We start from the raw sequence: 23,761 nt of genomic DNA, 5'->3' as shown, positions 1-23,761 counted from the left end.
CAGGCTTACCAGCACCTGCACGGCACCCGGAAGTACTCTGTCAGATGGGCGATCTTACTTTCATCGGAGCAGGCTGCTCTGCAGCCGGCTCCGGACCCTGACCCGGAATTACTCCCTGCAGGGCCCGGATGCAGCCCCGCGGCCATTTTGGATCCGGGGCCTGCAGGGAGGAGACGCTCGGTACAAGGCGAGTATATCGCCTTGTACCGATCGTCTCAGAGAAGCATGCAGGGAGCCCCCTCCCTGCGCGATGCTTCCCTGTACCGCCGGTACACCGCGATCATGTTTGATCGCGGTGTGCCGGGGGTTAACGTGCCGGGGGCGGTCTGTGACTGCTCCCGGCACATAGTGCCGGATGTCAGCTGCGATAGGCAGCTGACACCCGGCCGCGATCGGCAGCGCTCCCCACGTGAGCGCGGCCAATCGCTATGACGTACTATCCCGTCGGTGGGAATTAAGGCCCACCCCACCTCGACGGGATAGTACGTCATATGGGATTAAGGGGTTAAGTGTATCCAGCATTTCTTGTGCAAATGTTGCATTTTTTTCCACGAAAAAATCACATCGCGGAAAAAAAAGCAACATGTTCATTAAATTTGCGGAATTGCGGGGATTCCGCACACCTAGGAATGCATTGATCCGCTTACTTCTCGCACGGGGCTGTGCCCACCATGCGGGAAGTAAGCGGATCATGTGCAGTTGGTACCCAGGGTGGAGGAGAGGAGACTCTCCTCCACGGACTGGGCAACATATAATTGGTAAAAAAAAAAAAAAAAAAAAAGAATTAAAATAAAAAATCGTGATATACTCCCCCTCTGATGGTCCCGGAGTCCTCCCGCCTCTCAGCGGTGCACGTGGCCGCTTCCGTTCCTATAGATGGTGTGCGTGAAGGACCTGCGATGACGTCGTGGTCACATGACCGCGATGACGTCGCGGTCACGTGACCGCGACATCATCGAAGGTCCTGCACACACCATCTAAAGGAACGGATGCTGCTGAGATCGGCTGTCTGCAGAGGGTGAGTATAACCATTTTTTAATTTTTTTATTATTTTTAACATATCTTTTTACTATAGATGCTGCATAAGCAGCATCTATAGTAAAAAGTTGGTCACACTTGTCAAACAGTATGTTTGACAAGTGTGACCAACCTGTCAGTCACTTTTCCAAGCGATGCTACAGATCGCTTGGAAAACTTTAGCATTCTGCAAGCTAATTTCGCTTGCAAAATGCTAAAAAAACCGCGAAAAAACCGCGAAAAAAAAAATGCAGATTTCTTGCAGAAAATTTCCGGTTTTCTTCAGGAAATTTCTGCATGAAATCCTGAAGTGTGCACATACCCTTATACAGGGTCAGAAACTGGCAAATCCCTGCAGCGCACATTGATTACACTTGGGGGGAATTCATAAGTTTGTGGTCACACAGAGTGACTGCAGACATATCATTTTGGCCCAGACAACCCCTTTAATGGAAAAGAGAAGAATTAACTGGATAGAAGGGAAAATGAGCAATTGTAAGTACAAAGTGCTATATAATATGATGACTGCAATATATTAAGAGGATAACAATTTTGATGGGAGGAGGAAGGCTTCTTTAACTCAGTTATAGATTCTCTCTACTCCTTGCTACCGTGTATGAAGACATTTCCATCAGCTCTATAAAGGCGTATTTCAGTTCACATGAATAATGACTATTCCTGTGTAGGTTGTAACTGCCAGATCAGTGTGGGCCTGACTGCTGGGACCTTCAACAATCACCAGAATGGGGGATCTGTGAACTTTCCCTTGACAGTCACCAGACTGTGTCCAGGAGGAGTTGAGTGGAGCATCTGGTTGCACAGGCGTCCTACTGATCCATACACTGCCTACGGCACGAATAGGAGAATCTACACATTTTCTTTGGGAAGTTTGCCCATAGTCGTCCTTCTTGGATCCAGTGAAGGAAAAACCTACAGATCTTCCCAATTCTAGAGTAGATGTTACCTACAGCGGGTACATTCAGAGACGAGTTATTTTCTTAGATAATGCCCACTTATTTTTTCTTTAAATCTTGAAAGTACCATAAGAAGCCACATTTAATCTGATTTTCCATTAATAATAAATGAAGCCAGAAAATAAAAATAATCTTTCATGGACTAGGATCACATGCGCTGATCACACTTCCTGCCGCCGAGCGCGGGTGTACATTAACTCTTTCCTTGCAATATATGCCGGCAAATAAGTCAGTACAAAAGCCTATTTACTTCCATAGAGTCATGGGACAGTGCCGCAGAAAGGGAACAGTTTAGACACATGAATGACTGTTCTACAAAAAATTAAAAAGTTAGTATTGGTAAATCATACGACCAGAGAGTAAATTTTCTGTAGTCAGTAAGGCCATAGAGGCATATCATGTAATCCGAGGTGCACCAGACAATTATAGGACAATCACCCAAAATATAAAGGGCCTTCTAAAAAAAAAATCAAAAAAAAAAATCTGAAGACAAAATAAATCTTCTTAAAAAAAAAACGGTCTGTAGCATTTTACTAAGTAAAGTACAGACAGGGCCATATTGGCGCTCCCATACTGATTAAAATGATACCTCAGTTGAAGAAATCCACTTTGTAGATTTTCTTTAATCCTCGGTTGAAGTTTCATATTGTCGTGCATCGGGGCCTGGGTGTCGGCGGGACTATGGGTGGGGTCTTCAGCTTTGTTCCGTCCCCTCCGCTGTGTCCGGGTGTATTTTCTTCTAATTTATTTAACATTTCCCACCAGAGACGCTCCAAAAAACAGGTGTTTTGATTGGAGAGTACGGCTATGTGCAGATTTGACTGTGGAATTTTCTGTGCAAATTCTGCATTTCTTGGCAGAAAACACAGGTCAGAATCTGCGCCTTTAGGCTAAATTCACAGGGTTTTCTTTTTCAGGAGTTTTTGAAGCAGAAACTTTCCAATGAAGACTCTTAACCCTCCGTCAGGGGCAATATGTTTCAGGCCGGTTTCACACGTCAGTGTCTCCAGTACGTGAGGTGACAGTTTCCTCACGTACCGGAGACACTGACACACGTAGACCCATTAAAATCAATGCATCTGTGCAGATGTCATTGATTTTTTGCGGACCGTGTCTCCGTGTGCCAAACACGGAGACATGTCAGTGTTCGTGGGAACGCACGTATTACACGGACCCATTAAAGTCAATGGGTCCGTGTAAAACACGGACCACACACGGACGTTCTCCGTCTGCAGTCCGTTTGCGTGCAGGAGACAGCGCTACAGTAAGCGCTGTCCCCCCCACATGGTGCTGAAGCCGCGATTCATATCTTCTCTCCAACAGCGTTTGCTGCAGAGAAGATATGAATAATAGTGTTTAAAAGACAGATCTATGTGTCCGCCGCCCTCCCACCCCCTGTGCGCCCCCCCCGCTGTCCTGAAAATACTCACCCGCTCCCTCGTTGGCTGTAGCTTCTTCCTGGTCTGGCCGCGGCTTCTCTACTGTATGCGGTCACGTGGGGCCGCCGATTACACTCATGAATATGTGGCTCCACCTCCAATAGGGGTGGAGCCGCCTATTCATGAGTGTAAATGAGCGGCCCCATGTGACCGCATACACTAGAAGCCGCAGCCAGACCAGGAAGCAGCGAGGGAGGCGGGTAAGTATTTTCTGACCAGCGGGGAGCGCACAGGGGGTGGGAGGGCGGCGGACACATAGATCTTTATTTTAAACACTATTATTCATATCTTCTCTGCAGCAAACGCTGCTGGAGAGAAGATATGAATCGCACCTTCAGCACCAGATGCTGGTACGTGTGGTACCCAGCACGGTGCGTGTGGTACCCAGTGGGAACACGGGCGGCACACGTGTGCCGCAAGTGTGACACACTGATGTACACAAGAAACGTAGGGGCACACGGACAAGGATAATTCCGGTACCGATTGTTTCCGGTACCGGAATTATCTGGACGTGTGGGACAGCCCTCATAACGAGTTTAGGGGCATTGCGCCTGTCCGGCACAGGCTAGAAAATTGGCTATATTTTCCTTTTTTAAAAATTTCAATGCTCTAAAAGTGATCAGTTACCTTAATAGGAATGTAATAAATGAGAATACACATAATCAGGTGGAAAATTTTTTTTTTAATAACCAGAAAAGTAATATGTTTCTATTTCTTGAGCATCCTCCTCACTCTCTCCATCTTGATCTGTATCAGACACATCTGGACATTCTTCCACATCATCTTCTGAATCAATGTCACTTTCTTCCCCTAAATCTTCTAGCTGTAAGGGGTCTGTCTCATCATCAAGCAGTATGTTTTGCACTTGCTCAACATGAAGGGCATTGGACAAGTCAAATATTCTCCTCGCCATTTCAGAAGAAAAGCTGAAGCAAGAGGGAGAATATGTGTAAGGCCTGTCCCACACGTCCAGATAATTCCGGTACCGGAAAAAATCGGTACCGGAGTTATCCATGTCCGTGTGTCCGTGAGCTCACGTAGGCCATCCGTGTGGCACACGTGCGGCAGCCGTGTGCCGCCTGGGTACCACACGGACCGTGCAGGAGAGACAGCGCTACAGTAAGCGCTGTCCCCCCAGCATGGTGCTGAAGCCGCCATTCATCCGTTCTCTCCAGCGCTCGCTGGGGAGAAGGGATGAAAAATCTTTTTTTTAATTTTTTTTTTATGTGTTTAAAATAAACTTTAGGGCATCCTCCCCCCTCCTACACCCTGTGCGCCCAGCCGCCGGCATTAAAATACTCACCCGCCTCCCTCAACGCTTGCTCTCCGCCCCGCAGCTTATCCTGCACTGAGCGGTCATGTGGTGCCGCCCATTACAGTTGATGAATATGCGGCTCCACCTCCCATAGGGGTGGAGCCGCATATTCATTTCTGTAATGGGCGGCCCCACGTGACCGCATACAGGAGAAGCTGCGGACAGGACACTGCGAGGGAGGCGGGTATTTTAATAACAGCGGGCGGGCGCACAGGGGGTGGGGACAGGGATCTTTATGTTAAACACGAGAAACAAAAAAAAAAAGGATTATTCATATCTTCTCTATAGCAAACGCTGCTGCAGAGAAGATATGAATGGCGGCTTCAGCACCATGCTGGGGGGACAGCGCTTACTGTAAGCGCTGTCTCCAGCATGGCACACGGACTGCACACGGAAAACATCCGTGTGCGTTACGTGTTTTACACGGACCCATTGACTTTAATGGGTCCGTGTAATACGTGCGCTCCCACGAACACTGACATGTCTCCGTGTTTGGCACACGGAGACACGGTCCGCAAAAAATCAATGACATCTGAACAGATGCATTGATTTCAATGTGTCTACGTGTGTCAGTGGCTCCGGTACGTGAGGAAACTGTCACCTCACGTACCGGAGCCACTGACGTGTGAAACCGGCCTTAGGGCGCAATGTGCCTGAGAAGCACACTCTTATTTCTAGCAAAACCTTCTATGACAAATCCACAAATTTAGCACTAGCTATTCATAAAACAAGCTAAAAAAACAATTGTGATGAATAAAAACAGCAAATTCTAACCGTCAAAGGTGTGACGCATTCAGGGGAAATGAGCCGGAGAAGCCAAAACAAACACTGATATCTGATCTCCTGCAGCTCAAGAGGCTTCTCAGGTTTCACACAGCCTTTAGGGTACGTGTCCACGGTCAGGAAACGCTGCGTGTTTGACGCTGCGTGTGGCCGCAGCGTCAAACACGCAGCGTCCAGATGTTCCAGCATAGTGGAGGGGATTTTTTGAAATCCCGTGTCCACTATGTGTGGAAACACGCACGCGGCGGCCCTGCGACTCCGGACATGCTGCACGTCTTTTCAGATCGCAGCATGTCCCTGTTCCTTGCGGCGACGCTGCGTTGCCGCAAGGAATAACACAGGGCCCTATGTGTGGGATGCGATGATCTCGGATGTGTACAATGAACACATCCGGCATCATCGCGTCCCAGAAGGGGGCGGGGCTTAGCGCCGAGTGGCTTTGCTGCTCCGACTATACCGCCGGCCATCCTGATCGTGGACACGTACCCTTAAAGTTAGGAAGGTACTGGGAGGAGGGTGTTTCCCAGACAAACCACTGAAAATAGAGAAATGAAACTAAGTGAGCTGCGCCTGTCAGATCAGTTGCCCCTGACGGAGGGTTAATACCGGACAGTTAGTGAATGGTGCTGAACATGGACTTCTCCTGGCAGACCATTGGCATTTTTGAAGTTCTGGGGGAAGTCAGTTGCGGAGATAGAGATATTTTTTTTTTATTACCAAGATCCAAATTTCAGGTCTCCATTGTTTTCCATTTGGTTTGGGTTCTGGTTCAAGTTCAGGTATAGTTCTGTTACCAAAACCAAACCAAACCAAGTCAAGAGTAACCAAAAACATTTATTCACTTTGTTCATTCAGATTCATTTTTATTTTTTATTCATATTCTATTTAACCTTTCACATGTAGAAATAATTTATACCTGAATAGGGCTGCAGATAAATTACAGTTCACTTGACATTTTCCTTAAATAGTTCTCAAAATACAATGTGGTGTTAGTAATGTCTGAGTTATCCATGTGATTCGTGAGTTTTCTAGGAAGCAAGGCATCCCAACAGACAGTACCAACACCACTGGAATGATGTTGGCACCGGAGGTGAATGAAAGTGTTATTTTGTTACTAGGGAAAAACAAACAGATTGAGAAGGTGCTTTCCGAGTAGTGGACAACCCATTTAAGTTCTGAACTGTTGCAGTAGGTTTGTAAGAAGAGAAACTGGACTGGGGGTGCCTTTCTTGTGCCGGGTCCAGAACTATCGGGGCTGCCTCCTCTGCGATCCAAGGGAGAGTTTAGGGATCTAGATCGATCTTGGTAAAGGCTGACAGGGGGCATGACTAAGCGTGACCAGGAAGGGCGCAGGGGGCAGGTACAGGGAGAGTTGGTGGGAAGGCGAAGCGCACAGCTGAGGAGAGAGACAGCTCCAACTCTGGGGACTCTTAGGCCACGTTCACACTTTGCGGCGTCCTCTGCGGGTTCTCCCGCAGCGGATTTGATAAATCTGCAGGGCAAAACCGCTGCGGTTATCCCTGCAGATTTATCGCGGTTTTTTTTGCGGTTTCCGCTGCGGGTTTACTCCTATACTATTGATGCTGCATATGCAGCAATATGCAGCATCAATAGTAATGTTAAAAATAATAAAACATGGTTATATACTCACCCTCTGACGTCCCGATCTCCTCGGCGCTGCACGCGGCGGTCCGGTTCCAAAGATGCTGTGCGAGAAGGACCTTCGTGACGTCACGGTCATGTGACCGCGACATCACTGTCATGTGACCGCGACATCACCGCAGGCCCTGCTCGCACACCAACCCTGATACCGGACGGCCGCATGCAGCGCTGAGAGGTGAGTATATCATTATTTTTTATTTTAATTCTTTTTTTTTTACACAAATATGGTTCCCAGGGCCTGGAGGAGAGTCTCCTCTCCTCCACCCCGGGTACCATCTGCACATTATCCGCTTACTTCCCGCATTGTGGGCACAGCCCCATGCGGGAAGTTAGCGGATAAATGCATTCCTATGGGTGCAGAATCGCAGCGATTCTGCACAAAGAAGTGACATGCTGCGGAATGTAAACCGCTGCGTTTCTGCGCGGTTTTTCCCGCAGCATGTGCACAGCGGATTGCTGTTTCCATAGGGTTTACATGTAAATGTAAACGCTATGGAAACTGCTGCGGACCCGCAGCATCAAAATCGCCGCGGATCTGCGGTAAAACCCGCAAAGTGTGAACATGGCCTTAGGAGCAGAGATGCGCACCCGGCTGCAAGAGAAACCTACCCCAGGGACTGTATGTGCACACGTTGCGGATTCTCTGCGGATCCGCAGCGTTTTTTTGCAGTGTAGAAACGCTGCAGATCCGCAATCGATTTACAGTACAATGTAAATCAATGAGAAAAAAAAAAATGCTGTGCACACTTTGTGGAAAATCCGCTGCGGAAAATCCGCTGCGGAAACGCTGCGGTTTAAAAGAAGTAGCATGTCACTACTTTTTTGTGAATCTGCAGCATTTTTGTACCCACTCCATTATAGAAAACCGCAGGGGTAAAAAACGCAGCAAATCCGCAAGAAAACCGCAGCAAAAACGCACATAAAAACGCTGCGGAACCGCACAAAAAACCGTAGGTGCGTTTTCTGCCAGGAGACAGAATCCGCACCAGAAATTCCTAAGCCTAATCCGCAACATGTGCACATAGCCTTAAAGTTAGGAAGGTACTGGGAGGAGGGTGTTTCCCAGACAAACCACTGAAAATCGAGAAATGAAACTAAGTGAGCTGCGCCTGTCAGATCAGTTGCCCCTGACGGAGGGTTAAAAAAAAAAAAAAAACCTCAATGTGAACATAGCCTTGGTGTATGTCCACACTGAGTCTTTTTGCTGACTCGCATGAGTCTGTCGCCTCAGTACCCGGCACAGCCGCCAGCACTTGGGACCGAAGCGTTCAGCTACATAGGAATACACACTCCAGTCCTGAGTGCCGGCAGCAGTGCCGGGTACTGAGGAGAGAGACTCGTGCGAGTTTCTCACATTGCACTCACAAGTGTGATCCCGACCTTACTCCAGTCCCTGACCGGTAAGGCTAAGTGCACACGTTGCAGAATTGCCGCGGAAATTTCCGCGGCAATTCTGCAGCTCCTGCCGCGGGTATATCGCATGCATATTCCCGCAGAAAACTAGCGTTTTGCAAGCATAATTAGCTTGCAGAATGCTAGCGTTTTCCAAGCGATCTGTAGCATCGCTTGGAAAACTGATTGACAGGTTGGTCACACTTGTCAAACATAGTGTTTGACAAGTGTGACCAACTTTTTACTATTGATGCAGCCTATGCCGCATCAATAGTAAAAGATAGAATGTTAAAAATAATAAAAAAATTAAAAAAATGGTTATACTCACCTTCTGCAAACAGCCGATCTCCTCAGCGGCTTCCGTTCCTATAGATGCTTTGTGCAGGACCTTCGATGACGTCGCAGTCACGTGACCGCGACGTCATCGCAGGTCCTTCACACACACCATCTATAGGAACGGAAGCGGCCACGTGCACCGCTGAGAGGCGGGAGGACTCCGGGGCCATCAGAGGGTGAGTATATCACGATTTTATATTTTAATTCTTTTTTTTTTTTTTTAACAATTATATGGTGCCCAGTCCGTGGAGGAGAGTCTCCTCTCCTCCACCCTGGGTACCAACCGCACATGATCTGCTTACTTCCCGCATGGTGGGCATAGCCCCATGCGGGAAGTAAGCAGATCAATGCATTCCTAGGTGTGCGGAATCCCCGCGATTCCGCAAATTTAATGAACATGCTGCGGTTTTTTCTGCAATGCGATTCTGCTCAGGAAAAAAATGCAGCATGTGCACAAAAAATGCGGATTGCATTCTATTAAATAGGATGCTTAATGTGAGCGTTTTTTTCGCGGCTTTATAGCGAAAAAAACGCGAAAAATCTGCTACTTGTGCACACAGCCTTAGACTTGTGGCGAGGCACACACCAATTTTCAGAAGCATCTGATTCATTAAGAGACGTTCATCTTAGGGGCCTGTGACTACAGCTTGCCCCTCATCGAACTGTTCTGAATAATGCAGATTTTGACCAGAAACTTGCCAAAATGCTCCTCAAAAACGTGGGCGTTTCCACTCCAGAAACTCACCAAAAAGACTACTAGGATACAGTATGTTCTCATGATGAGGTTTTTAATATTAATAACAAAAAAATTGACCGGCACTTCCAAATCAGAAAACTGGTGTGTACAGGTGCGAACTAGGAGTAGCCATCTCTATATGTAACGGATAAAGTTGCACTCTGTAGTGCTAAAGCATATAAATATGTAATATATGAAATGTGAATAGCATTATTGCTCTAGATAATAAGAATAAATGGAGATACTTCGCACATCATTTGGCCAATTCATGCATGCCCAGCTGCCAACTACAAGGTGGTCTCCAGTTTGCTGGGAACCTACGTGTCTAGTGTGAATACCTCTCTTCGGCCGGGGTCACACTTGTGAGTTCAATGCGAGAAACTCGCCTCAATACCCGGCACTCGGAACTGGAACATTCAGCTGCATAGAAATACATGGAGCTGCACACTCGCCGGGTATTCATGTGCTAGTTTCTCGCATTAAACTTGTGTGACCCCGGCATTAGGCCAAGGTCCCATTGGCATATAACATCCGCTGATTCTCTCATGTGAGAGCATTGATGTGATATGTTGATGACCCTCGGCTCCTGCTCTGATTCTCTCGCATGACAGGATTGGAGCACCGCTGCAGAGGAGACAGAGAAAGTAATGTCTCCATCTTCTGTGCTGCCGGCATTGGCGGCAACTGCACCGCACACTGGTGATATTACCCATAGATTTACATTAGATTAAACCACACATGGCAGACTGCGAGGGGGCCGCGCTGAGGCGGACTGCGAGGGGCCGCGCTGAGGCGGACTGCGAGGGGGCCGCGCTGAGGCGGACTGCGAAGGGGCGCGCTGAGGCGGACTGCGAGGGGCCACGCTGAGGCGGACTGCGAGGGGGCGCGCTGAGGCAGACTGCGAGGGGGCGCGCTGAGGCAGACTGCGAGGGGGCGCGCTGAGGCAGACTGCGAGGGGCCGTGCCTTTGCGGACTGCGAGGGGCCGTGCCTTTGCGGACTGCGAGGGGCCGTGCCTTTGCGGGACTGCGAGGGGACGCGCTGAGGCAGACTGCGAGGGGACGCGCTGAGGCGGACTGCGAGGGGCCACGCTGAGGCGGACTGCGAGGGGCCACGCTGAGGCGGACTGCGAGGGGGCGTGCTGAGGCGGACTGCGAGGGGGCGTGCTGAGGCAGACTGCGAGGGGCTATGCCTTTGCAGACTGCGAGGGGCCGCGCTGAGGCGGACTGCGAGGGGCCGCGCTGAGGCGGACTGCGAGGGGCCGCGCTGAGGCGGACTGCGAGGGGCCGCGCTGAGGCGGACTGCGAGGGGCCGCGCTGAGGCGGACTGCGAGGGGCCGCGCTGAGGCGGACTGCGAGGGGCTGTGCCTTTGCGGACTGAAATCTAATAGCTTTTGCTGGTACTGTAAAAAGTGGCTTAGACTTTACATTAAAATTCTGAATGTGAACAAAGCTTTAGGCTGCCGTCACACTATCAGTATTTTACCTCAGTATTTGTAAGCCAAAACCAGGAGTGGGTGATAAATACAGAAGTGGTGCGTATGTTTCTACTATACTGTTCCTCTGATTGTTCCACTCCTGGTTTTGGCAAACAATGAGGTAAAATACTGACCACATACTGCTAGTGTGACGGCAGCCTTACCCTGAGGTGAGCCCCAGCTTATGCACCACGAGGTAACATGTGTCTTGTCGCTAGATGTAGGGGGCACAGAACAAACACTCGGCAGATGTACTTATCCTGCCTGGAAGATAAACCCACCAGTGTAAACTGCTCACCACCAGCCTAGACCTGAGAAGCCCACGTGGGCCGCCACCAGTCACATGACATTTCTGTGAGGCGCACGTGCTGGAGCCCTGTGACAGCTCGGCGCGGTAAACAAGGGGCAAGGCCGGATCCTAGCGATGGGCCAATCAGAACCAAAGAATGTATACACGCCCCTTTGAACCTGCCATGTCAGACGTCCAATTGGCAGCAGGAAATAGGTGGGCGGGGTTACCTGATTGATAGCCAATTCTGTGTAAACGTGACTGTGCTGCCAACATCTCGTGACTGGGAGGCGTGACTAGTTGTGTAAGATGCCCATTTGAGCCAATCAGCTCCCAATCTATACATTATGCAAATGTCAGACAGATGCAGAGCCAATGAGCCCGATGTATAGCACTGTAGCGTCAGAACGTTCGTCGCTGCAAGGCTCTCGTGATTGGGAAAACTAGAAATCACGCCCATTAAGGGCGTCATCACGGCATGCCCTATGACCATTGGTGGATACGGAGGTTATTTGCATGTAGTCAATGTTCTAACCAATCAGCCCCGGAAGCTCATGAATAATGCAGTGAGCGCGGAATGAAGCCGCTGGTTGCCAGTGATTGCGTCCGGACCGGTACTAGTGACTCGGTGACACCGTGCCCGCAATGTCTGCACCGCAGCCGTCAGCCCAGACCTCTCCCGCTCCGGCGGCACCGGGCTCGCTGCTCGGAGACTCCTTCCCGCTGGTGCTGAAGAGGCTGATAGAGAACCCCCCGAGGAGCTGCCTGGACCCAGGAGACGGCGGTGAGGCGCTGTTCCCGCCATGGCGCCTCCTCCCTCCGTGCGGCCATGAGCGCTGCCCAGAACACCGCCGATAGTGTGCGCGCCCTGCCCCGGTGCAGAGGGAGACCCCGCTGTACCGCCCGGTGCCCGCATGGCCTCTGCAGAGGGAGACCCCGCTGTACCGCCCGGTGCCCGCATGGCCTCTGCAGAGGGAGACCCCGCTGTACCGCCCGGTGCCCGCATGGCCTCTGCAGAGGGAGACCCCGCTGTACCGCCCCGTGCTATGAGCCGCCTGTACACGGTGTTCTGTAGCTGCAGGGAAACGTACGTGTGTGTGTGGGCCGCAGCTCCCCCTATGGCTCCGGTCACACGGTCAGTATTTACCTCAGGATTTGTAGCCAAAACCAGGAGTGGCAAAGTATAGCAGAAACCCGTCACCGCTTCTGCATTTATCACCCACTGCTGGTTTTGGCTTACACATACTGAGGTAAAATACCAGATAGTGACTGTGACCATGGCCTACTGAGGGCCACAGCACCGCTCTCCCCACATCCGAGAAAACGGGCTGGTTATTCTGATTACACTATTACATTATTCTGATTAAGGCGACATCAGTTTTTCTTGGAGGTTGGGAGTAAAAACAAAACTCCATGCAGTCTGTGAGAACATCTCTGTGCAGCCCAATAGATTTTTGTTTATGGACCCATAGACTCTTAGTGCAGATTTTGATCCAAAACTCAGATCACAATAAAAAAAAATCAGATTTTTTTTTTTTTCCTTTGGACCACTCAGAACTATAGAAAAATTGGTAATGTGCACAAGCCCATAGAATATCATGGGCATGAGTGTTGTGTGAGAAAATCGGAGGTGTGCACGAGGCCATAGTGTTATGTACAGGTGATCTGTATTTCCTGCCACAGTAATGTGTGGAGATAGATAGATAGATACACAGTACAGAGTACTGCAAAGCAAGAACCAAGAGTGCAAAGCAGTTATCAAAGCAAAAGGCTACTTTGAAGAACCTAGAATATGACATATTTTCAGTTGTTTCATACTTTTTTGTTAAAGGGAACCTGTCACCACGTTTTTGGAAGATGGGATAAAAATAGCGTTAAATAGGGGCAGAGGTGGGCGTTACATTAGTGTGTTTGTTATGCGTTTATTACCCACCTAAGTTGCCGAAATACCTTTGCAAAGTCTCCGTTTTCGCCTGTCGATCAGGCTGGTCTGGTCAAAAGGGCGCGTTGTCTTCCCCCAGAATCTGCGTAGTTTTCCGTTGGTGGCGTAGTGGTGTGCGCATGCCCAAGGTCCCGAATCCTCTGCCAGGGGATTTAAAAGAGCGCGCTGTTCGTTATTTCATTGGTGATCGGTGGGCGCGGCCATCTTCCCTTGGCCGCGCGTGCGCAGAAGCTGCGCTCTGCTGGCTGCGGCTTCAGGAAAATGGCCGCGGGATGCCGCGCGTGCGCAGATGGATATCGCGGCGGCCATTTTCCTGAAGCCGCGGCCAGCAGAGCGCCGTTTCTGCGCACGCGCGGCCAAAGGAAGATGGCCGCGCCCACCGATCACCAATGAAATAACGAACAGCGCGCTCTTTTAAATCCCCTGGCAGAGGATTCGGGACCTTGGGCATGCGCACACCACTACGCCACCAACGGAAAACTACGCAAAATCTGGGGGAAGACAACACGCCCTTTTGACCAGATCAGCCTGATTGACAGGCGAAAACGGAGACTTTGCAAAGGTATTTCGGCAACTTTGGTGGGTAATAAACGCATAACACACACACTAATGTAACGCCCCCCTCTGCCCCTATTTAACGCTATTTTTATCCCATCTTCCAAAAACGTGGTGACAGGTTCCCTTTAAGTATATAATTCCACATGTGTTAATTCATAGTTTTGATGCATTCAGTGTGAATGTACAATTTTCATAGTCATGAAAATACACAAAAATCTTGTATAGCATACCGCCTATAGAATATGTATGAGTGACGTCCCTGTCTCCTTAGCACCTCCTGTAGAGTATTATGTACATGTTCTGTCTCCTCCAGTAGAGTAACATGTACGCTCTGCGTCCTCCTATACAGTAATATGTGTGTGTGTTTGTTCTGTTTCTTCCCTATAGAATTACATGCACATCTGTTCTGTATCCCTCCCCTATAGAGATATATATACACTCACCGGCCACTTTATTAGGTACACCATGCTAGTAACGGGTTGGACCCCCTTTTGCCTTCAGAACTGCCTCAATTCTTCGTGGCATAGATTCAACAAGGTGCTGGAAGCATTCCTCAGAGATTTTGGTCCATATTGACATGATGGCATCACACAGTTGCCGCAGATTTGTCGGCTGCACATCCCAAAGATGCTCCATACAAGGCAGGATGGATCCATGCTTTCATGTTGTTTACGCCAAATTCTGACCCTACCATCCGAATGTCGCAGCAGAAATCGAGACTCATCAGACCAAGCAACGTTTTTCCAATCTTCTACTGTCCAATTTCGATGAGTTTGTACAAATTGTAGCCTCAGTTTCCTGTTCTTAGCTGAAAGGAGTGGTACCCGGTGTGGTCTTCTGCTGCTGTAGCCCATCTGCCTCAAAGTTCGACGCACTGTGCGTTCAGAGATGCTCTTAGGCCTACCTTGGTTGTAACGGGTGGCGATTTGAGTCACTGTTGCCTTTCTATCAGCTCGAACCAGTCTGCCCATTCTCCTCTGACCTCTGGCATCAACAAGGCATTTCCGCCCACAGAACTGCCGCTCACTGGATTTTTTTTCTTTTTTGGACCATTCTCTGTAAACCCTAGAGATGGTTGTGCGTGAAAATCCCAGTAGATCAGCAGTTTCTGAAATACTCAGACCAGCCCTTCTGGCACCAACAACCATGCCACGTTCAAAGGCACTCAAATCACCTTTCTTCCCCATACTGATGCTCGGTTTGAACTGCAGGAGATTGTCTTGACCATGTCTACATGCCTAAATGCACTGAGTTGCCGCCATGTGATTGGCTGATTAGAAATTAAGTGTTAACAAGAAGTTGGACAGGTGTACCTAATAAAGTGGCCGGTGAGTGTATATATCACGTGATTAGCTGATCTAGGACTCTCCCGATCCGGTTCACTATGTGCACGGTGGACCAGGCCTGCAGGTGCACTACCAGTATGTCAGTCTGGGATGCCAGGAGTATTTCCTTCCACATGATGTGCTCACAGCCTTCACTTTCGCTTCTCTCCCATACGTCCTCGGTGCCGCGTGAGCTGCTCTGCAGGAATCCAGCCATACTGCCTATAGTGCTCCATTATAGTGTCATGCGCCTAACACATCCAAATTCTATTCAAAAGATTCATAGAAAAGACAGATTTATTGCCTAGCTGGAGCTTGTAGTTCTAAAGCAGGTACGTATTATGCATTCCTAACCCCTCACGTAGAGATCACTACTCTCGGCTGTGAAGTTTGTCTGTTTTGATGTTTTTACTGTTCGGACGCCCACAGTCCTCTGAGCAGTGTTACTGAAAGCATATGGGCTCGTCTGTGTACAATTCTTTTGTTCTTCAATGCATTTGTTTTTAGCTAAAAATAATTGTCTTGTAACTGGGTGTCATTAAAATGATTGCACTTTTTTTGTTTTGCATTGTCTATTGCTGGCTGCAGAATGAAATAACTAAGAATCTGTCAGTGAGCTCCTTCTGGCAGGGAGTGTGTAACTTATCTTTTTTTTTTTTTTCCCCGAGTTCTTCTTAACTGACCACATGGAAGTTCCGCTTTCCTTTGTGGCCATAAATATGGGGAGAGGAGCTTTGTAGAAGACAGACAAAAGCTTACAAATTCCCTGACAGATTTCTAATTTTACTCCTATGAGGGTTACCCTGAATTTCTTAGTTTCAACCTTTATGAAGGTTTACATTTATTTTGGGGTCGGGAGCCGTTGTCGGTAATGACCATTAGTGTACAGCGCTGCGGAGCATGTTGGCGATACTTAACCAATATGCACAAATGATTAGTAAAATAATTGTTTGTTTTTTCCAGACAAAGACAAGATTAAGTTGGAGAAAAATGACGACCTTGATGGGACCTCGCTTGCTGTGTCGGCTGCGCTCATGCCCCCTATTTGGGATAAGACCATTCCATACGATGGAGAGTCTTTTCATCTGGAATATATGGACCTAGATGAGTTTCTGTTAGAGAATGGGATCCCATCCAGCCCCACACAGCTGGCTCAGGCCATACAGAACCCACTAATGCCAGTGTCTAAGCTGGAGGAAGAAGAGGAGTCTGCATCCACCTCGTCCACATCCCCGGTGTCGCCGTCTGTTTTGCTGCAGAATACAGAAGGTGCTGTTCTAGTAATTTGCCTTATAGTTTACACTCCGCCATGTGCTACACATGCACTTCACACATTGTGACTTGCAGTTCCTTTTTGGAGATCTTCAATAATTCCATTTAACCCTTAGATGCCACATTCAGTATCAACTGGGGCATCTAAAGAGTTTGAAGCAGAAGGCTAATATATCTGTCCATTATTTGTACTGACAAGCGAAGCATTTAAAAACAAACAAGCTGAGTTCTATCATGTACAGAGCCTATTTGGCCCTTCTAGGGTCTAATACCTACAGGCGGGCATAGTACGTTACTACATAAGTATAGTGCATTTTTTGTAAAAGGTCATGTCCATGAGAGCACACGTTTTGATGAAATCCAGCAGTGGGAATCGTGCTTTATTCAAATGCATCTTTATTACTTAATCAATAAAACATCTTGGAAAAACCATTCAAAAACTTAAGGTATCTTCACACTGAACAACTTTACAACGATAGCGATCCGTGAAATTGCAGCGTCCTGGATAGCAATATCGTTGTGTTTGACACGCAGCAGCGATCTGGATCCCGCTGTGATATCGCTGGTCGGAGCTAGAAGGCCAGAACTTTATTTGGTCGTCAGATCGGCATGTATCGTCGTGTTTGACAGCAAAAGCAACGATGCCTGCAATGTTTTTTTTCAATGGTAACCAGGGTAAATATCGGGTTACTAAGCGCAGGGCCGCGCTTAGTAACCCAATATTTACCCTGGTTACCATTGTAAAAGTAAAAAAAAAAAAAAAAACAGTACATACTCACCTTCTGATGTCTCACGTCCCTCGGCGTCCGCGCTGCTGCTCAGAGCTTCCTGCACTGAATGTGTCAGTGCCGGCCGTAAAGCAAAGCACAGCGGTGACGTCACCGCTGTGCTTAGGGCCGGCGCTTACACAGTGCAGGGAAGCGGACGTCGGGGGACGCGACAGACACCGGAATGTAAGTATGTAGTGTTTGTTTTTTTTTTTACATTTACACTGGTAACCAGGGTAAACATCGGGTTACTAAGCACGGCCCTGCGCTTAGTAACCCGATGTTTACCCTGGTTACCCGGGGACTTCGGCATCGTTGGTCGCTGGAGAGCTGTCTGTGTGACAGCTCTCCAGCGACCACACAACGACGAAACAGCGACGCTGCAGCGATCGGCATCGTTGTCTATATCGCTGCAGCGTCGCTTAATGTGACGGTACCTTAAGAGTCTCAAACTCTTTTCAGAGTTCTATCCTTAATCAGTGCCTATGCTTAAGAAAATAGGTCTGAAACACATTTCTGATTTATTTATTTTTTTTATTTATTTTTTTTAATTATTTTATTTTTGCAGGTTTTTCCAAGATATTTTATTGATTTTAAATAATGTGTTTTTATCAAGGCATGATTCCTATACTGGATTTCATCATTCCTATGTATTCATCTTGCTGTGTTCCATGCACAGGAGGAACGAGAGTTTCATAATTGAGAATACTGGTGAGCTGACTTTCGTCTTGGTTTGTATGGCCACAAATAGATATGCAATGAAAAAGAAAAAAAGTGGTTTTAAATAATTTTTTTAAGGGGTTGTCGTGAAAACCAAGGTATTACAACCTACTGATCAGTGGGGGTCCAATGGCTGTATCTGCACCGATCCATTAGAATAGTGAAAAGTTCTCGACCACCACTCAATTTATTCTCTATGGGGCTGCTGAACTCTGTGCTCCCATGTTTTTGGGGAGCTGATGGGGGAATGCTGCCTTAGGCCTGCAACTCGTGGGATCCTTTTACCCCAATGATCAGCTCAGGAAAGGATTATATGATGCAATGTTGTGTGGATAATTATAGACACGATCATTTCTAGATCTGCGGGAAACATTTAATCCACACAGAACATTTCCACAGCAAAAAATCCATAGCAAATCTGCAGAGGCAAAATACAGGTCTTTTTGTGCAGATTTCACTGCTGATTTACTCCAGATTTCTTTTTCCGCATTTGGGTGAAATCTGAAGCATAAATTGACATTTATTTGGATTTCAAGTTCAGCGCGCCAATTTCCACTGTGATTTTGTAAAATCTCATCCACAACCCAGGTGATATACAGGGGATCTTCCTTTCTGTATATACTGATGGAAAATCTGCCTTATATGACCCATGTGTTCATGACCTAAATATCTAACAGTACCTGCTAAAATGACTTTAAAATTGAGTTTAACTTTATAGTGAAGTCCTGAACAGTTCACCAATTAGGCCGGCGTCACACTCAGCGTAAGGAAATATGGTCTGTATATATGCAGTAATTTTCACAAAACACTGTTCCGTATTCAATGCGAGGATGCGATTTTTACGGACAAATGTATCCGTGTGTCATCCATATGGCTTCCATACGGCAATTTTTTTTTTTTTTTTTTGCGCAGGCTTGCAAAATGGACAAATCATGGATCCATCGGCTAAAATATTATATATATATAGATATATATTTTACCCTTCGCCATGACAGCACCCACTGGAGAGATAGGGATCCGCCCCAAGGAACAGGAAGCCTACAGAGACATAAAAGGGGGCGGTCCCCCTCTCCTCCTCAGTTTAGGTTTCCTGTTCCCAGGGGACAGGATCTCTGAGAAGACTACAGAAGATCATACCTGGGCTAGGAGCATCCGCCTGTGCGGTTTCTGCGGGAACGGCAGGGGATGCAGTCCAGATGCAGCGTCGGGGGAGACTCCGTTAGACGGCTCCCCCCTCGTCTGTCCGGCATGTGGGATGGCTGAGTCCGGGGGAGACGCCGCCGATTCCACAAAGCAACGCTGCAGAGGTGCGGCCTTGAAGAGGCTCCAGACAGACCAGCAGGTAAAGGGTCCGGGATCTGCGGCACAGCTGCAGCGGCAGCCGGTACACCGCTCCATAGCACTGGCCGGGATAAGATGGCGGCCGCACATGCGTGGAGCGGTGTAAGAATCCCCAGAATGACCCGGAGGTAGAGGAACACTTCCGGGTCACTTACACAGCGGTGGGGGAAAGCGCGGTTTCGCGCATGCGCAGTACACCGCTGTGGAAGAGAGAAAAAAAAAAAAAAAAGGTTTACTGACCGGATCTTGGCCTATAAAAAGGGGGAAGTTGCAAACGCACAGGCGATACAACATGTCGTCCCCAGGCAAAACAGTGGACCCAGCAGGTGAGCCAGCCAGCAGAAGGTCCTCAGATGCCAGCCACAGGAGTGAGACCAAGGATTCAAGATCCAGAAAGTCGCAGCCTCCTATTTCGGTACCGTACAGCTTCACTGGGTGAGTGTAATTTCCCCTCTGCCTATAAAGCTGACACCCTTTTCCACAATGTCTTCTTCTCCCAGGCCAAAAAGAGACAGAAATCTAAGCACAAACAATGTGCGCTATGTGACGAGCCTCTCCCAGATTCCCACCCCAAAAAACTCTGCAATCAGTGTATGGCGGAAACAATGCAGAGTCCATCTATGTCGGTCACAGATATACGGGCCATAATTAGAGAGGAATTACAGGCCATCTCACAAGCCAGTACCCCCCCTAAAAAATCCGGGAAAGAAAAGGCTATATCCAGCTCTGAGTCCGAGGAGGAAGGCGTTATCCACTCAGACTCCTCGCAGGCATCATCCTCTTCCTCAACACATTCCGACATTGAGGGTCGAGCTTGTTTTCCCTTTGATGGGGTGGACAACCTAGTAAAATCCATCAGGAATACTATAGGTTGTGAGGATGCAAAAGACGACCAAACTGCACAAGACATCATGTTTGCAGGGTTGGCAGAGAGGAAGAGAAGAGCATTCCCAGTAATTCCTGCGGTTAAGGCACTAATAAAGAGGGAGTGGGAGAAACAGGACCAGAGAGGTTTTCTCCCGTCAGCCTCCAAAAGGAAGTACCCCTTTAATGATGAGGAGTTAATTTCATGGACTAAAATCCCTAAGGTGGACGCTGCAGTCGCCTCCACCTCAAAACAGTCAGCTCTACCAGTCGAGGATGCGGGCCTACTTTCTGATCCTCTAGATCGGAAGGCAGAATCGTCACTAAAACGATCATGGGAGGCTTCCACGGGCATATTTAAACCATCAATTGCCAGTACTTGCACTGCTAGATCCATGCTTGTTTGGATTGATCAGCTGGATCAACAGATCGAACAGGGGGTCTCCAGACAAAAATTGCGAGATGCGATACCACTAATTAGAGGTGCAGCAGCATTCATGGCCGATGCTTCAGCTGACTCTCTTCGCCTTGCAGCAAGATCAGCCGGTCTGATTAATAATGCCAGACGTGCGTTATGGATGAAGAGCTGGAAGGGGGATACGCAGTCAAAGGCTAAAATCTGCGCTATTCCGTGTGAGGGTGAGTTTTTGTTTGGGAAAGCATTAGACGAGATCCTCAAAAAAGCAAAAGAGAGGAAAAAAGCCTTCCCTGACCCCTCAATTCCTTTCTATAGGAAGACCTTTAGGAAGAGGCCGTTCGGGAAAAGAACACAAAATGAAAGATCGTCACGATGGGCCACAAGAGAGGGAAAACAGGGTGGCACTATGTTCAAAGGCCCCCCCTTCCGTAGAGACAACAAATTCTGAAACACCAGACACCCCAGTAGGGGGCAGGTTAAAATTTTTCTTTCCCCAATGGCGAAAAATCACGTCAAGTTCCTGGGTGCTAAATATTAAGGAAGGAATGAAAATAGAATTCCTCCAAATTCCCCATGATTCCTTTATTTTAACAGCCCTTTCCTCACCAGTGCAACAGAAGTCCCTTGAACTGGAAATTAGAAGTCTTATAGTTAAAAATGTTTTAGTTAGGGTGCCAAAGGGACAAGAGGGTAAAGGGTTCTGCTCTCCGTTATTTTTAATCCCTAAACCCGATGGTTCATTTCGAACAATCATAAATCTTAAAAAACTCAATACGTTTATTAAAAATTATACGTTTAAAATGGAGTCTATTAGATCGGCCATTAAGCTCCTTTTTCCAAATTGTAGAATGGGCGGCATTGATTTAAAAGATGCCTACTACCATCTCCCTATCCATAGCAGGTATCAAAAATACTTAAGAGTGGCAGTAACTCTTGAGGGGGAGATTCATCATTTCCAGTATACAGCCATGCCCTTCGGTCTCTCAACGGCACCCAGGATCTTCACGAAGGTAATGTTAGAAGTAATGGCCTACCTTCGCCAGAGAGACACATTAATCATTCCCTACTTAGATGATTTTTTAGTTGTAGGAAATTCGTCCCTTCAGTGTGCGGAACGATTAGCTGACACTGTCTCGTCCTTAGAAAGCCTGGGCTGGATCGTCAACTATAAAAAATCCAGACTCATCCCACTTTCTCTTCAGACATTTTTGGGGTTTAATCTAGATTCCATAAAGCAAAAATGTCTACTTCCCCAAGAAAAAATATCTCTTATAGAGGGTAAAGTAGTGGCGGCCATTCACAAACCTCAAATGTCCCTGAGAGCAGGAATGTCCTTGCTAGGATCCCTCTCCTCCTGTACTCCAGCCGTTCAGTGGGCACAACTTCATACCCGAACATTACAACATCAGATACTTTGGGAACAGAGAAAATTTCTGGGGCACCTTGAATCGAAAATAACTTTATCCGAGAAAGTCTTATCCTCCTTAGAATGGTGGCTAAATAAAGACAACCTAGCGGGGGGTGTCCCTTGGGTAATATCACCATCCCACACGATAACTACGGACGCTAGTCCCCACGGGTGGGGCGCACACATGGGAGATAGATTCTGCCAGGGAACCTGGGATAAGAATGAGGATTTATATTCATCAAACCTGAAAGAATTGAATGCGGTAAACTATGCACTGCGTCAATTTCTCCCACAGCTACGAGGAAGCCACGTCAGAATCTGTTCAGACAACACTACGACAGTGGCGTATTTAAACAAACAAGGCGGCACAAGATCAGACGCTCTAATGTCTTCCGCAAACAATGCCTTAATCCTGGCCGAAAAGCATCTTGTCCCTCTCGGCAGTCCACATCAAAGGAGAGGACAATCAACAAGCGGACTTTCTAAGTCGACACACTCTTCATCAAGGAGAATGGTGTCTCAATCCTCACATTTTCCACAAGATAACATTGTTATGGGGCAAACCCCAAATAGACCTGTTCGCTACAAAACAAACAAGTCCAGAAATTCGCATCTCGGTCCCGTGCAGATCACCCGGACATTCTAGATGCTCTTCAAACACCATGGCAATTCAAGCTAGCGTATGCTTTCCCTCCGATAATTCTGCTTCCACAAGTAATACGGAAAATCAGGGAAGAGCAGGCCAGGATAATACTGATAGCGCCATTCTGGCCCAAGAGACCATGGTTCTCGTGCCTGCGGTCAATGTCGGTGACGGATCCTTGGGTCCTTCCCTCAATCCCAAACCTTCTCTCTCAGGGACCTTTCTTCCACCCTCAGGTGGACAGCCTCCACCTGACGGCCTGGAATTTGAAAGGCAGATATTAAATTCCAGGGGGTTTTCAAAAGGCCTAATTGATACACTCCTGCTTAGCAGGAAACCATCTACAACAAAAATTTACACCAAAGTATGGAAGAAATTTCTACAGTTCCATACTAGTTCAAACCCCTCTGAAGTCCCAATAAAATCTATACTAGAATTTCTACAGAAAGGGAAAGAGTTAGGTCTGTCAGTTAACACACTAAAGGTCCAGGTGTCCGCTCTGGGTGCCCTCTATGGCCATAATATTGCTGGTAATAAATGGGTATCCCGCTTCATCACGGCCTGTGAACGAGTTACTCCTGTCCACATACCTAGGGTAGCTCCTTGGGATCTAAATCTAGTCTTAGACTCTCTAACAGAATCTCCGTTTGAGCCTATAGACACAGCATCTTTAAAACACTTGTCGTTAAAAACAGCCTTCTTAGTAGCCTTAACATCGGCTAGAAGAGTCAGCGACATTCAGGCCTTGTCGATAGATCAACCTTACCTTCTCACATTTCATGACAGACTAATCTTAAAACCGGACCCCCTATACCTTCCTAAGGTAGCAGGGAAGTTCCACAGGTCACAAGAGATACATCTTCCTACTTTCTTTAAAGACCCCTCTACTCCTGAAGAACAAAAATTCCATACCCTAGACGTCAGGAGAGTAGTTTTGCAATATATTGAGAAAACTAGTAGTTGGAGGCAGAGTAGGGCTCTGTTCATATCCTTCCAGGGCAAAAAGAAAGGATATGGAGTCACAAGAGCAACATTATCCAGGTGGATAAGAGACGCTATCCGGTTGGCCTATTCCATGAAAAATG

At 47.8% G+C, this 23,761-nt stretch overlaps 1 protein-coding gene across 3 annotated transcripts in view; it reads left to right on the top strand.

Moving 5' to 3' along the window:
- TEF (TEF transcription factor, PAR bZIP family member) overlaps positions 1-23,761 on the top strand; it is a 40,793-nt gene that overhangs the window by 7,698 nt on the left and 9,334 nt on the right. Inside the window, exons 1-2 of one of the 3 annotated variants that reach the window (XM_077278817.1) lie at positions 11,842-12,202; positions 16,207-16,512. In XM_077278817.1, coding sequence (XP_077134932.1) covers positions 12,064-12,202; positions 16,207-16,512 — 445 coding nt within the window. In that variant the 5' untranslated portion in view covers positions 11,842-12,063. Of the gene's footprint in view, positions 1-11,841; positions 12,203-16,206; positions 16,513-23,761 lie in introns of those variants that run through there. The other 2 variants (XM_077278818.1, XM_077278819.1) reach the window with 2 other exon arrangements.

Source organism: Ranitomeya variabilis, chromosome 8 (genome assembly GCF_051348905.1).
Source record: "Ranitomeya variabilis isolate aRanVar5 chromosome 8, aRanVar5.hap1, whole genome shotgun sequence".
NCBI lineage: Eukaryota > Metazoa > Chordata > Amphibia > Anura > Dendrobatidae > Ranitomeya > Ranitomeya variabilis.
The sequence above is the reverse complement of the archived record's forward strand: the minus strand, read 5'-3'. Positions and strand labels throughout refer to the sequence as shown.